Here is a 16,135-nt window from a genome sequence, read left to right on the forward strand (position 1 = left end):
CATGGAGGTGGCTATCTGTGAATTCCCTCAAATGCCTCCTTCAAGCCCTCACTAGGTTGAGGGCGTCCACAAAACATGGTTCGGATGTCATTTTTTCTTTTAATTTTTTTATTCTTTTAATGGTTTACGAAGGATATTTTTGTATTTTAGGTTATTAATTTAATACTTTTATTAAAGAAGTGATCGTTTGAGAGTTTGATGAGAGTGTTTTTGATGAAGTTGAAAAGTTTGGTGCTTTATTATATTATTGGATCATTTCTGAGCGCTTATTTATAATTGTCATTGCAGCTTTTTGCTGTGCCTAGTTAAATGGTGTAAATTTTCTGTACAACTTTTTGCTGTGCCTCGCGAGAATGCCATTAATGGGTAAGCTATGCCAATGGCTCTGTCTCGTCAACCCATTGGCTCAGTTTCCTTGCATTCCCTCTCTGGTAGCTTGTATTATCATGATAAAAGTAAACTAAGTTGGTGAAAAATATTAGAGAACCAGATTCGTTTCCTTTGTAGCCGAAGGGTCCTCTCTTCCTCCCATGGTTCATCGGTTTATGGTCCAATCAGAAATAAGGTTTTTGGATGCTAATAATGAAATAAAAATAAAGAGACCGATTGGTTGATTGTTGATGTCGCTAGTTATATATTTAGCTTGCAACTTGTTACATATGAGCATCATCATAAAAAAAAAGTTGTCTTTCGCTTTGCAGCTTGTCGCAGATTAGAAGATATATTAGAAGACATGAGACGACACCAACAACAACAAGTTGTTTTATGGTTATGTTATAGTTTTTATTATTTCATATGTCGTAGACAACGTCGACAACAACTTATGCATCGATCAATTGGACTATCTTAAGAAGAAAGACAAAAAATTAGAGATCAAATTATATACAAATTAGATGACGATGTACAATGCCGCAACATAACACGCATGGGAACATCAGTTTTCAAAGAGTTATGTGATATTCTTCGACAACAGGGTGGACTATGTAGTACAAAACATTGTAAAGTAGAAGAGCAAGTTTCTATCTTTCTCATGATGTTGTCGCACACATATAAACAACGCAGGGTTCAGTTTTGGTTCTATCGTTCAACAGAGACAATTTCTCGATATTTTCACAAAGTACTGAGTTCAATTATTCTATTATAAGATAAATTCATTCAACAATCTGACGGATCAACTGTGCCAAATGAAATCTTATACAATAGTAGATTTTATCCATACTTTCAGGTAATAAATTAATTTATTTATTTTTATGATTTATAATATGTCAATATTGCATTAACATTGAATTGTATTCCAGAATTATGTTGGTGCAATTGATGGAAAGCACGTTCGTGTTAAAGTATCTTCAGAGGATGCACCGAAATACCATGGTAGAAAAGATTGGCTAACTCAAAATGTGTTGGCTGCATGTTCTTTTGATATGAAATTTACATATGTATTAGTAGGTTGGGAAGAACTGCTTCTGATTCGAGAATCATAAAAAATGCATTAACGAGAGAAGACAAACTAAAAATTCCTGAAGGTAATTGTAATTAAAAGCATGTATAATTTAAACATTTTTTGAAAGATGAACTTAACATGTGATTGATTTTATTTTTTAGGTAAATATTATCTTGTAGATGCTGGTTTCCCATTAAAGGGTGGACTTATCACACCCTTTAGGGGTGTGAGATATCACTTGAAAGAATACTCCAAGCGTGACCCACAAAATGAAAAAGAGTTGTTCAATCTTTGGCATGCTTCTTTGCGAAACATCATTGAAATCTCATTTGGTGTCTTGAAAAAAAGATTCCCAATTATAGCTAGTTCGACAGAACCAGCCTATTCGTGCAATACACAGTCAGACATCATTTTAGCATGTTGTATATTGCACAACTTTCTCATGGGTGTCGATCCAGATGCTAGCATTATTGAAGTTGTTGATGCAGAACTTAGGAATCAACCTAGTGAAAATCAATACGTTCAAGTTGATGTAGACGAAGAGTACAGGGTTGGAGAATTCACACGACAAATCATTTCAGAGACTATGTGGCAGAACTATCAACTTGAAACTTCAATAGATTGAATTTTAGTGTATATGAGACCTATTGAGTTTCTTTTCCTTATATGATTGTAATTACTTGATCTTTATTATTACATGTGATTTGTTATTTTCATTATGAATGTCTTTCCTAAATTTGTTTTATTTTACATTTAACTAATAACAATGAAGAAGAATCAATCTATGGATGCTGGAAAGACTGATAAGATACAATGGAGCCAATCTATGGATGATGCGCTTATTGATGCATTACTGCTTCAACAAGCAATAGGTAATCGAGTGAATGACACTTTTACTACAACTGCATATGATAATGTTGTGACAGAGCTGAACGATAAGTTGGGTAAAATGCTCACCAAGGATCACATAAAAAATCGAATGAAAACGTTGAAGACTAATTTCAGTAGTTGTTATGATATCTTTAGAAATGGTTTGAGTGAATTTAGCATTGATTCAAGGACAAATATGTGGACAGTTGAACTCGAAGTATGGAAGCCACTTATAGAGGTATCTAATTTTCTTTTTAGCAATTTAATATTATTTTTTTATAATTTCATATTTATGTTAAATATGAGTTTCTTATAGTGGTTTGGTGTTTTTTATAGGCAAATCCAATGACAAAAAAGTGGATGATGGCACCTGTTCCGAATTATGATAAGCTGGTAAATTTATTTGGTAATGATAGAGCAACAGGAGAAGGATCGATGACAGTGAAAGAGAGGCGCAACCGAATGACTTTAGCGTGTGAGGGTACTGGCAACACAATCCAGCTTATCGATGAAATGGTTTCGCAAAATCAAGCAGTATTAGAACCATTTATCAACCTAGGAGACGACTGTGAAGTCCAAGTGGAGCCCCCGTAGGTTCAATGTCAAAGCGTAAAAGGAGAAGAAGTGCAAATGAAGATGATTTAAAAGAGATTGAAATAATGAAAGAAGCATTTGACAAAGTTGCTAATGCAATTGAAAAAAATAATGTCATACCAGAGCCGAGACAGAGATGCAAATATTCTAAAGAAGACATATTTTCAGCATTTAAAGATATTGGTCTTGAAAAACGAGTTACAAACTGTGGTGATAAAGATAGGATAAAAACATTTTTTTGCTTGTTCTTCTTTTAAGCAAAAGAATGTTTTACTTAGGTTGCTTAGCATTGCTGGAATTATGTAAGACAAGAATGTAATTTTTTATTTTGCTATGTGATTTTTTTTTGTCTTCACACAACTATTTTGTTTACCAACATTTTGTTTGATTGATCTAAAGTTATTACTTAAGAGGATATTTTCTTTGTTGTTATGATGTTTTCACTCTTTTTTTATGTAAGTTTTTATGACTATTAGTGACTCTCCATTGAGAAACACGCGGGCAAGGTGGGATGGGTCTTTCATTCTTTATTAAACAATTTAACTATTAGGAAGTACTATAAATTCCATCCTTGTCCAAACAAACATCCTTTCCCTTCCCTTCCCTCCTTTAAAAGTGTTGTGGGAGTTCCCGAGTTCTCTCTCTCTGTCGCTGCGACGGCCATTCATGGCCATGGTCAATTCTTCCCTTTCTTCTTCATCATCTCTTCCTTCTGCTTATTTTCGCTCCAGAACTCCCAATTTCGGGATTCGTCCAAGACAGCTTTCATTCTCTGCTATCAATATCAGATCGGAGGCGGCAGACTTATCATCGTCGCAGGAAGTTGGTGGATCAACGTTGCTGTCACCGGCAGATTCGTCCAATCTCTTCGAATCGTCCGCTCTTCCGGTGAGTCGGTCGTACCCTGGAGGAGTGGGGCCTTACACGGGAAGGCACCTGGACGTGAAGAAGCCCGAATGGCTGAGGCAGAGGGCTCCAGAGGGGGAGAGGTACAAAGAGCTCAAAGGCTCGCTGGCCCAACTGAAGCTCCACACTGTCTGCGAGGAAGCCCAGTGCCCCAACATTGGAGAGGCTAGATTCTCTCTCTCTCTCTCTTTCTCTCTCTCTCTCTCTCTCTCTCTCTCTCTCTCTCTCTCTCTCTCTCTCATTCTATAAGTTCTTTCCTTATAGAGCATTTGAATCCATTCGTTAATTTGGAATGAAACTGGAGCAATGGGTTATTTACTGTTCGTTGCAATTTGTTTTCCGTAGTGCTTCCAACAGTTTCAGTTTTTCTAGGAATTTGACTGTGTTATTGGGTGATTGGTGGTTTAGTATGTCTATTGTTGATGTAGCTATCAAAACAATTTTTGTGATCATCTTTCCTTTCTGGAATTGTCAATATTGCTCGCTTGATGTTGAGGTTTCTCTAGCATTTCATAGTCAATTTGTTTGTCTGAGCATTTTTCTTTTATTTATTTTGTTTTTTTTAAATAAACGCTGCAAAATCAACTTGTCCCTTTGGACCCTTTCTGTTGTTAGTAAACGGATTTTACTTTTGATGCACCAATGCCTTTCGAAGGCCATTGTTCTAGATGGTCATTTGCAGTTGGTTTTGCTGTTTGCAGTGTTGGAATGGAAGGGGACGGGCTGGCGAAGAAGGAGATGGTGTTGGGACCGCAACGATCATGCTTTTAGGGGATACATGTACAAGGGGTTGTAGGTTCTGCGCTGTGAAAACTAGCAGGAATCCTTCACCAGCAGATCCTATGGAACCAGAGAACACTGCAAGAGCAATAGCTAGTTGGGGGTGAGTTTGTTGGTTGATTAAGCAGATGAAAATCTTTTCGTTTTCCTGATACTTCGATTATAAGTATCTTTGAAATAGATTAATACCACTAAATGATATTTTAATATGTTAACATCGAAGTTTGTGAATTTTGCATCACTGATGTCTTTGGATAGGTTGACACAAGTATCACATCTGAGGGAATTGTGGCTTCATTTATGCTATTTCCTATCTGTATATGTGCTTTCATGGATAGAGGTTGACAAGTATCACAACATGAAGAGGTTGCAGGTTGAGATAATAACTTCAATGCAAGTTGTTGGAGATTTGGTGTCGATGCTCCAAAACATAACCACCAATTAACAGGATCTTCTTCATCTCTTCCCATTGCAGCTTGTATTGAATCATTTCTTCCACCAGAGAAGGTCGCAAACTCATTATTTATTATCTTCAACCGATGAGGATCAAAATATAGTCTTCCCAAACATATCTCCCTATTTTTTGATATTTCTGGATTTCGATTAGGAGAAACACGACCAGTACCTCCTGCCAACCATGTTTGTCCATAATATTTGGGATTTAAGGAGTGTGCCATACAATGCAAAGGGTTATTGCTTCTGTTCCATCTTCTTACTAAAATTGTATGCACATGATCGAAAAACTCAGAATCATCAAGTGCAACATTCTTCTTCTCAAGTCTAAAAATGATGTTTTGAATTTTTTCAATCATGTTATCCCACATATCATAAACTTTATGAAGCATGGGTCCTTCTTTATCTACTTCTCTCAGCATCTGCCAAATAGGCTTTGTAAACTGCAAAAAATATGTAACTTTATCCCACCATTCATCATCTAAAATGCATTTTTTAATTTCTTGAGCCTTCACAATGTCATCATTGTGATAAAACTCCCAATCATTGTCAGTCACCATAAGTGTTAATGCATCTTTCACCTGCTTTATTCTTTTTATCATTACAATAATGGATGCAAAACGAGTCTCTGGTACCTTCAACAATTTCAAATCATAATGCCTATTAAATATAGCAAGAGCATTGTTGTAGTTTACAACAAAATTTTTGATGTTTTTGACATCATGCTCAAGCTCCTCAATGCATGAACACAAGAAACCGGCATTTGGATCATCTTTTGATGGGTTGTAAATAGTTTTAACTTTTAAGTGCTAGATTTATACTGTGTGCCACACAAGGAGTCAAAAATATGTGACTATACTTGGGATCACTTGCCAAATTCATTCATGCTCGTTGGCAAACTGGAGCATTATTAGTAATAATTTGCACAACATTATCTTCACCCACTTCTTTGATGACTTCTATAAATAGCCCTTTTAAATACTCAACATCTTTATACTCCCTAGATGCATCAACACATTTCAAGAAGATTGGTCCATCAAGCGAATAAGCAATAAAATTTATCAGTGGCTGCCTTTGTATATCAGTCCACCCGTCAGAAACAATGGATACTCCATATTGTATCAATGAAATTTTCTTCTTCTTTAATAATTTTTCAATGTTTGCCTTCTCTTCCGCAAGAATTACTGAACTCGGGGGTACATAACCACTCAAACTGCAATTAGCCAAACCTGTAACAATATCTTTCCAATAAGGACTTCTGGCTACATTAAAAGGAAGTGAACTTGCAAAAAAGAACCTTCCGATCCTTCTATCCATCTCTGCCCTTCCCATATTATTGAATGCTTGTGTTAATGTTTTTCTTTTCTTTGAAACATCTTCACCTTCTTCAATAGCATAAAGAGGAACATACACACTTGACTTGGATGAAGATTTCTTCGTCTCAGCTGCATCCTGTTCTTTTTTAAATATCTTAATCTCCTCGTTGGTTACTTTATGGGATGGTCTAATTCCAACGCCTGAGATATGCAACAAATGTGCCTTGCAACATGTATAAGAGCCCGTGAACATTATATCACAAAATTTGCAAGAAAACATTACATTCCCACCACCACCTGGTCCTTTTCCTAGTTTCTTCATGTTAAAATATGTTGCTGTGGGAACTGGGTCCATTCCTGGACCCGGTTCTATGGGGCGCGGGTACCGAGGCGGGCTCGGTACCCTAGTCGGCTTCTCCTCTCTCCCTCTTTATATTGTCACTTGTGTTTAGTGTTGAATTAAGTGAATATAATTTTCTCTCTCCTAGGGTTGCGGTGAGCACCTAGGTCAGAGCCTCCCCGTGGTTTTTCACCTCTTTCTGAGGTTTTCCACGTAGATTGTGTGTTCGTTCACTCTCTCTCTCTTTGTGGTTCGTGTTTCTACATGGTATCAGAGCCTGCGGAGTTGGAGAAGCGTTTTTTTCGAGAATCGTCAAGTTTTTTCGTCGCCCGACGCCGTTGATGTTCCGGCGCCGCTGCTGCCCTTGTGACGTCGCCCTGCTCTGCCGCCGTCGTCCTTTGTTCCGCCGCCGCCGTCCTCTGTTCCGCCGCCGCCGTCCTCTGTTCCGCCGTCCTCTTTTGTGCCTCCGCGGTCCTCCGTTCGGCCCGTTCTTTGTTTCTGCCACCGTGGGTGGCCTCTGTGTTGCGCCGTCGCCTGCTTTCCGTTGCCGCTGCCTCTTTCCCGCCGCCGTCGCCGCTGCCTCCTTCCCGTCGCCGTTGCCTCATTCCCGCTGCTGTGCCTCTTGTTGTTGTGTGCTTATTTGTGATGGCAGAAGCGATGGGGACTCAAAAAGATGCCGTTCTTGACACGGGCAGTGCCTCCAAGACTGAGAACGTGCCGATCCAGGTCACCTCCATCCGTCTGACCAAGGACAATTACCTATCTTGGTCTGCCGCTCTCGAGATTGGGATTACTAGCCGTGGGCGTCTCTCTTACATCACTGGCGACAAACCTGCGCCCATCAAATCTGATCCTCAATGGGCGACGTGGGCGTTGGAGGACAGCCAAGTGAAGGTGTGGATTATCAGCTCCGTGTCATCCGATATCCAGCCCCTCATTCTGCGGAAGCCGACCTCTTTTGATATGTGGACTGTGCTTGCAAAGATGTATGGTCGCAAGAAGAGACATCTGCGCACTTATCAGATTAAACGCAGTATTTACTCTCTGACACAGGGTGATTTGTCTGTTGCTGCCTTCTATGCTGCCCTGAAGACCAAATGGGAGGAGCTAGATTATCATGTGACTGATGAGTGGACGTGCGGTTCAGATCATTCCCTCTACTGGGAAAAGGAATGGATGGACCGTACGTTTCTGTTTCTGGGAGGCCTGCGGGATGAATTTGAGTCTATTCGTAGCCAGATTCTTAATGGTGATGAGATTCCGGGGATAGAGGAAGTATATGCTCGTGTTGAGTCTGAAGAACAACGTCGCCAGGTGATGCATCTTGACACCGGTCATGGCCCTTCTGCCTTTGTCAGCCGTGCCGCAGGGACTGGGCAGCGTCCTGCCCGACATTGCACTCATTGCCACAAGTTGGGGCATTCGGTGGATTTCTGTTGGGATCTTCATCCCGAGAAGAGACTGGTCAGAGGTCGTCCTCCCTCTGGCAAGCGTAGCCCTTCTGTGTCTGATTCCAGTCAGAGCAATTCTTCTAGTGGTGCAAAGTCCAAGTTGTCCCCTGCTCAACTCAAGGAGCTACAGGCGTACATCAGCCGTCTATCTACTACCCCTGAGGAGTCCTCCACGTCTGAAGGGGCTCAGCTAGCCCAAGCCCTCGTTGCCTCGACTGATCAAGGTAATCCTTCTCTTGGTGATTGGATTGTTGATAGTGGAGCCACTCACCACATGACAGGGGACTCTAAACTCTTTCAAGAATATCAACTTTCCTCTGGCAAGCAACGCGTGTCTATGGCAGATGGGTCTTCTATCTCTGTGGCTGGGAAAGAGAGCTTGTCCCTGTTGAACAAATACCGTCTCCACAATGCCCTGCATGTTCCAAATATTCCTGTGAACTTACTCTCTGTCAGCAGTATTACTAAAGAATTAAACTGTAATCTGATTTTCTCTGCTGATCATTGTTCCCTGCAGGACTTGGTGACGGGGAAGAAGATTGGGATTGGTTCGGTTACTGATGGGCTCTACAGGCTGCCGGTACAAGTTGCTTCAGCATTGATTTCTGCCACGAGTGGTCACTTGTCTGGTGTGAACGATAGATCTACTGTTCTGCGATGGCACGAGCGACTTGGACATCTCCCCTTCCAGTTAATAAAGAAGTTGTTTCCTCATTTGTTTGCTTCTGTCTCCATTGACTCCTTCGCTTGTGAAGTGTGTCAATTGGCTAAACATGTCAGGGCTTCGTACCCTATTTCTTTGAATAAAACCACTCATCCGTTTGCCTTAGTTCATTCCGATGTTTGGGGTCCTTCTGGAGTACCCACGTGTGGTGGTTGTCACTATTTTTTGACGCTTATTGATGATTACTCTAGATGTACGTTCGTGTACTTGTTGCGAGAACGTAGTGAGGTTCCAGCAGTTGTGAAAAACTTTGTTGCCTTTGTTGAGACTCAATTCCATACTACTGTTCAAGCTTTCCGTACGGATAATGCAAGGGAATATGTCTCCCAATCCCTTGATGAATTCTTGAAAGGCAAGGGTATTGTTCATGAAACCTCTTGTAGTTATACCCCTCCTCAAAATGGTATAGCTGAACGTAAAAATCGTCATCTATTGAATGTTACCCGGGCCATTATGTTCCAACGTCATGTCCCGAAGCGGTATTGGGGTGATGCACTTCTCACTAGTGCACATCTCATTAACCGTATGCCTACTAGGGTGTTGGATGGTCAGTCTCCTTATTCTACCCTGTGGCCCACTCAGAATCCGTGGCCTCTTACTCCTCGTGTCTTTGGGTGCAGTTGTTTTGTGCATAATCATAGCCCTACTCTCAAAAAACTTGATCCCCGGTCTATTAAAGGAGTTTTCTTGGGGTACTCTTCCACTCAGAAGGGGTATAAATGTGTGTATCCCACTACTTCCAAAGTGTATGTTTCGAGGGATGTCACATTTCATGAACATGAGTCGTATTTTTCGGTGAATCCTCTTCAGGGGGAGTGTCTTGGGAACAAAGGGGAAGAGTATTCCTCTAACCAGCTGATTCAGTTTATGGAGTTTTTGGATTACAAGGTTAGTCCCAGTGTGATTGACACGGTCACGGTCAGTAATGAGAAGGGCAGCCATATGGAAGGGGTCACGGTGGATGCTCAGCCCACTGTTGCCCGGGATCACTTGTTTGGCCAGGTTTATGTCAGAAAGGAGAAAGCTACAGTGGAAGATGTTGGTGATGAGGATAGAACCAATCCCAATCCTGTGATCTCCCCGGATGACCCAAGTCCATCGAATGAAGAGCTCCCCATTGCTTTGCGCAAAGGCACCAGGTCATGTACTTCTCACCCTATTCAGAGATTTGTTTCTTATGCTAAGCTCAGTACAAATTACAAATGTTTTATCACAACCTTATCCAAAGTTGTTATTCCCAGGTCGGTGGATGATGCTAAGGATGATCCCAAGTGGTTACATGCTATGACAGAGGAGATGGGTGCGTTAGCTAAGAACAAAACATGGGAAGTTGTTGATATCCCTAAAGGGACACACTTAGTTGGCTCTAAGTGGGTTTACAACGTGAAGTACAAACCTGATGGCACTGTAGATCGATATAAAGCTCTTTTGGTTGCAAAGGGGTTCAGCCAGAAGTATGGGATCGACTATCTTGAGACCTTTGCCCCTGTTGCAAAGTTGAAGACCGTGAGGGTTATTCTTGCTCTTGCTGTGCACAGGAAGTGGCGCATGGACCAGTTTGATGTTAAAAATGCGTTCTTGAACGGCCATCTGGAGGAAGAAGTCTATATGAGCATGCCTCCCGGGTATGTTCAAGAGGGAAAATGTTGTCACCTCAAGAAAGCTTTGTATGGCTTGAAGCAGTCGCCTAGAGCTTGGTTTGAGAGACTAAGGATCGTTATGAAGTCTACTGGGTACAAGCAAGGAAATGGAGATCATACCCTATTCATAAAGCAGAGAGATGGTCTGGTGAGTCTTCTCCTTGTCTACGTTGATGATATGATTGTCACTGGCAGTGATGAAGAAGAAAACAGAAAGATGAAGGAGAGATTAGCTAAAGAATTCGACCTCAAGGATCTGGGTAAGCTGAGATACTTTCTGGGAATAGAGATTGCTCGATCAGAGACAGGGCTGGTTATGAATCAAAGGAAGTACACTCTTGACTTACTAAAGGAGACAGGTAAACTTGGTTGTAGGCCCTATCTTACTCCTATAGAGTCGGGAACTAAGATAAGTATCAAGACGGGCACTATTCTGGATGAGGAAGGAAAAGGGCGATATCAGAGGCTAGTAGGTAAGCTTATCTATCTTACTCTAACTCGCCCTGATATCACGTATGCGGTAAATGTGCTAAGTCAATTTATGCATGCTCCCACGGATTGTCACTGGAAGAGTGCAGAAAGAGTGTTGGGATATCTAAAGAATGACCCAGGAAAAGGACTGCTGTATACTCGACAAGACAAACTTACTATTGAGGGCTACTCAGATGCAGATTGGGCAGGTTGCACTGACACAAGGAGGTCTACTACAGGGTATTGTATCTTTCTTGGAGGTAACCTAGTTGTTTGGAGAAGTAAGAGGCAAGAAGTATGTTCGAGGTCTAGTGCTGAGGCTGAGTACAGGGCTGTTGCAATGGGGGTTACAGAGATGCTGTGGCTGAAGATTCTTTTGACTGATATTGGTGTGGAACTGGGAGATAAAATGAAGATGTACTGTGACAACAAGTCTGCGATTAATCTTGCCAATAATCCAGTTCTACATGACAGGACCAAACATGTGGAGATTGACCGCCATTTTATCCGGGAACGCATTGACTCAAAGGAGCTGATTCTGCCATATATGAAGTCTGAAGATCAAGTTGCAGACGTCCTAACTAAAGGGCTTTGTACTTCTTCATTCGAAAAGAATGTTAGCAAGCTTGACATGTTTGACATGTATGCCAAGCTTGAGGGGGAGTGTTAAAATATGTTGCTGTGGGAACCGGGTCCATTCCTGGACCCGGTTCTATGGGGAGCGGGTACCGAGGCCGGCTCGGTACCCTAGGCGGCTTCTCCTCTCTCCCTCTTTATATTGTCACTTGTGTTTAGTGTTGAATTAAGTGAATATAATTTTCTCTCTCCTAGGGTTGCGGTGAGCACCTAGGTCAGAGCCTCCCCGTGGTTTTTCACCTCTTTCTGAGGTTTTCCACGTAGATTGTGTGTTCGTTCTCCACTCTCTCTCTCTTTGTGGTTCGTGTTTCTACACTTCACATAGCGCCAAAGAGGCTGAGATGGATTATCCTTCTCTACTGTAGCGGTATTAACACTACCACTGCTGCTTTCTACATTTCTGCTTCCTATAGGCATCATTTGTTTTCCTTTATCAGCCATTACAACTTATGTTTGAAAAGCACCTAGCGAAAGAGCTGCAACACAGAACCAATAGAAACAGGGATCATTCCAAATAGATGAATCCTCTCACGAAACTATATATCACAACAATAACTAGGGAAGACGCAAAGATGAAAAATCTGCAAGAGGAGACTCAAACATGTCTCATAGTTAAGTTATTTGACCTCTTAATCAGAAAACGACCATCAATTAGCCAAACAGGTTGCCGAACACATTTATCAAATTATCAACACATTGAATAATTCCAAAGCTAGAACCGAAAATGGAGAATAGGCACAAACACAAATATTAGAACCGAAAATAGAAAATAGAACACAAAAAACAGACACAAACAAAGGGAACAAAAACACAAACAAAGGGAACACAAAAAACAGACTCAAGATCGCCGACTGTCGTCGCCGGCGGCGAAGGCAGGGGTGGAGACGATGACAATGAAAAGAAAAATGAAATATATCGTGACAGTCGCCGCTGGATGTCGCTCGGTAAGAGGTGAGAAAACCCTTAAAACTTAAAATGAAAACATGTTTTAAGTTTTAAGGGTTTCGAACTTATGCTTTTTTTAACGTTAAAATAGTTTTAAAAGATAAAATCAAATAATCGTTAAAATTAAAAAACGGACATATTTGGACTCGGTCAACTTTGACAGTGTCGAAAAAAGGATCGATACGGCCTCCGGTGCGTTGACCATACCTGGTACGGTCAACGCTGCACCAATGGCGTACTGAAGCCCGTACCGGTACTGGACGGTTGGAGGAGTACCCGTGTTACAGTGACAAGAACAGAAGAAAAAAAGGGCGAAACAGATTTGACATTAGAGATGGGAATGGTTTGGGTTCAGATTGGATTCAAATTTAGATGTTATTTCTTAAGCTGAACTCAAATCTAGCATAAGCCTCCCACTTACATGGGGTTGAACATCTTTATTAGACTTTTTGTGTCAGATATTGGATAAAAAGGACCTCACATTCCAATTGGATTTGATCATGAAACTGCATACTGGATTTGAATCGGATTAGTAATTGGATCCAAATTTCTTTATGACATGTGACTAAAGAGATTGAAGTTTGATTGGTAATTGGATATATCATATATCTGATCCATTTACACCCCTGATTACTATGTGATTCTTCTGCTACTGGAATCGGTTCTACTGTAGGCAGCCTTTGAGTACATAAAGTTACCCGATTTAGGAAAGTCATAGTCTTACACTTTTGATCTTGTTATTGAGCTAATTTTTCTGCAGTTTCTAATTATTGTTTTTGTTGGGTACTAAATTCTATGTTATGCTGTAGGAAACTTGAATCCTTCAGCTCCTTTCAAGTAGGTAATATTTTTGAATTAGTGATATCATCTGGCAAGAAATTTTCTTCTCTCTTAGGTGTTTGTTTTGCCTTTTCTATGGCACGATGTTTCTAGCATTTGCTATTTTGAATGCCATTCGTCTGAGTCCTGGATTCTGCATAACATGTTGTGAATCATTTAATTGCTAACCTACACCAAACAACCCATAAATCCATCCTCCGTATTAGGATATTTTCACTATCTCACGACCCTCATCAGTTTATGTAAGTCTCAAGGAATGAGGCCGCTTAGTTCTTTGGAATAAAGGAAAAAATTGTTAAGCTTCTGACTGGGTTACTTTTATCCTGATTCGTCTCCAGAAAGTTGTTAGACATATATATGCCTGGCTTTTCTTGCTTAGGAGCTTCCATTTAATAGTCTAGTGTAGCTATATTTACAACTAAGGGTACATGAAGGGACCCATTGTATTTCTCTTCTGATGTTACTGTTTTGTTGTTTGTCCTTTAAGAAGATTATCATTCCAAGCAAGAAAACTTGTCTTGAACTTGTACTACTTTCCTTTAGAGGAAACCTAAAAAACATTAGTTAGTTGCATGTAACCTTTTTTATTATGCACACGTGGTGTTGGTTATAAATACCAGATTGAGAAATATTGATAAATAAAGAAATCATGTTACATGCATTGTTTTTCTTAATTTGACCATGCACATGCAGTGTTGGCTACGTTGTCCTGACAAGTGTAGATCGCGATGACCTACCTGATGGAGGAAGTGGCCATTTTGCTCATACTGTCATTGAGCTGAAGGTTTATTCCTGTTCAGTCGAATGCTTTGAATTCCTGTCAGCCATATGTTATGTAACCATCTTTTTTGTGACTTCATGATTTACAAATGCAGAGACTAAAGCCAGAAATCCTGGTGGAATGTTTGACTTCTGACTTCCGAGGGGATCTAAATGCTGTTTCAACTGTTGTCCTTTCTGGACTTGATGTGTTTGCTCATAACATTGAGACTGTGAAGAGGCTTCAAAAAATTGTGAGGGATCCTCGAGCAGGGTATGGGACAAATATTATTGTTTCTATCTGTGAATTTATCCCATTCTTGTTTGTATTGTTACAGGTTTTATTTAACTTAGTTCTCAAACTTTTTTGTGCAATTTGACTGCTAGACAGCATCAATCTTTGAATCTGCTGTGAGCTTGAACTGATCAAATTTAACCTGGAACTGATTGATTGGCTTCACCTGTCAGAGATGCTGAGTTCCTTTTAGGCCCAAGGGGGCTGTCAAACAAGCCGATTGGATTCCACAAGCATTCTTCTTATTGAATGATCTTAAAGATTGATTTTCTCGATAAATAGATAATAAAACTGCAGATGCTTAGGCCAAAATAATGATGCTATTCCAAATACAGGTTCCCCTCTTGTAGTGACTGTGGACTTCTATGAGGCTATAAGTATATTGAATAGACAACTGATTGACCATAGCCTTGTTATTTTCTGGTTGTCCTTGTTAAAATACATATACACATTAATGACATATATATGTATATATTTCTGTATTTATCTTGTACATATTCCCATCTTTTATTCTTGTATTTTTTTTCTTTTTGTTTTTCTGCTGCTTAAAGCAGAATAGCTTGGTGTTGACCAGCTCCAACAGTTAGAATTCTAGCCATTGGAACAAGTCCAACAGTCACTTCCTTTGCTTCCTCCATAAATAGAGGACTCCCTATTCATTTATTTTTTTACTTCTTTGTGCTGTGTTTTTATCCCATTTTGTGTTTTTTGTAATATTCTGATCATATTCAATAAAGATTTTCAATTGAAATTCTCTGGTTTGTACACCATGTGTTGGAGAGATTGTTCTTACCCTATTTTAGCACAGTACCTGGGATTTTGTTACAGTCCTTGTTGTTCAGGATATGCTATACTTTTTCTTATCTACTAAAGAAAAGTCAAAATTGGAACTGGCAATTCACTCTTGTCATCATAATCTTCTAGCAAGCAAGCGAATGAGCAATAATCTCAAAGACAAGGAATGAACAATGACAGAAGCAGGAAATGATTTAGATTTTCAAAAAGGAAATGAAACCTTATAGGCAGGTGCATCTAAAGGTTCTGACATGGCATTTTGAAAAGGTATGGTGAAACATTTACTATTGAACATTAAAATGTAAGAATTTTCAAATAAAGGGTTTTAGATAAAATGGAAAAAGGAGTAGTGAAATATTGATAAACATAGAAAGAATGAGTAACTGCAGGTTGGACTGGTAGACAAGCAAGATAGGTTGAGTTGAGTGTAGATTTACATTATCCAAGCAATTTTTTAGCTAGCCCAGATGCATCAGACCTTTTTCCTTTCCTTCTAGACAAGATTGGACAATGGAGTCTCATTTGACGGATCCATGCCAGAGTTGAGCTGGCTTTTTATTTATGAATCTCACTGCCCATTTTTGAGCATTTTGGCTTCTTCCGAATCTTTGATGAAGCCCCTATGTTAAAGCATATAAAATACTTCATGATTGTAGATATGAAGTTATATAAGATCCAATCATGTAATAAACGAAGCTTAGTGTTGGTATTAGAGAAATCCATGTATATGTTCAAACATAGTCACAGAAAATGCATTTTTTCCGAAAAAAACATGATAAATTAAATGACAGTTTAAAACTAAAAAAAAACGTTAAAAACAAAAAAACGTGTTTTTAAAGCGTTTTTTCGTGGGTTTTCACTTTGTTTTTCATTTTTTTC

General features: G+C 39.9%; 2 protein-coding genes across 4 annotated transcripts in view; both read left to right on the plus strand.

The window, feature by feature from the left end:
- The first annotated feature begins 3,485 nt into the window (after window positions 1-3,485).
- The window catches only part of LOC116264123 (lipoyl synthase, chloroplastic), a 40,371-nt gene continuing 27,721 nt past the window's right edge, over window positions 3,486-16,135 (plus strand). For all 3 annotated transcript variants that reach the window (XM_031644133.2, XM_031644135.2, XM_050080460.1), the window contains exons 1-4: window positions 3,486-3,976; window positions 4,513-4,694; window positions 14,101-14,191; window positions 14,283-14,440. In XM_031644133.2, the coding sequence (XP_031499993.1) occupies window positions 3,572-3,976; window positions 4,513-4,694; window positions 14,101-14,191; window positions 14,283-14,440 (836 nt within the window). In that variant the 5' untranslated portion in view covers window positions 3,486-3,571. The remainder of the gene's footprint in view (window positions 3,977-4,512; window positions 4,695-14,100; window positions 14,192-14,282; window positions 14,441-16,135) is intronic.
- Window positions 7,341-8,985, plus strand: LOC126410520 (uncharacterized). The gene is made up of 2 exons (XM_050080461.1): window positions 7,341-8,375; window positions 8,669-8,985. The coding sequence occupies exons 1-2, from the start codon at window positions 7,346-7,348 to the stop codon at window positions 8,710-8,712; spliced, it is 1,074 nt and encodes a 357-aa protein (XP_049936418.1). The 5' UTR covers window positions 7,341-7,345; the 3' UTR covers window positions 8,713-8,985.

This window comes from Nymphaea colorata, chromosome 11 (genome assembly GCF_008831285.2).
Source record: "Nymphaea colorata isolate Beijing-Zhang1983 chromosome 11, ASM883128v2, whole genome shotgun sequence".
Classification (NCBI taxonomy): Eukaryota; Viridiplantae; Streptophyta; class Magnoliopsida; order Nymphaeales; family Nymphaeaceae; genus Nymphaea; species Nymphaea colorata.

What these genes read in the sequence shown, in the direction of transcription:
- LOC126410520 (XM_050080461.1), top strand. Translation starts at nt 7,346, where the DNA reads ATGGCAGAAGCGATGGGGACTCAAAAAGATGCCGTTCTTGACACGGGC. An exon ending in CGTTGCCTCGACTGATCAAG is followed by an intron (nt 8,376 to 8,668) that starts GTAATCCTTCTC and finishes TGTTCCCTGCAG; the next exon opens with GACTTGGTGACGGGGAAGAA.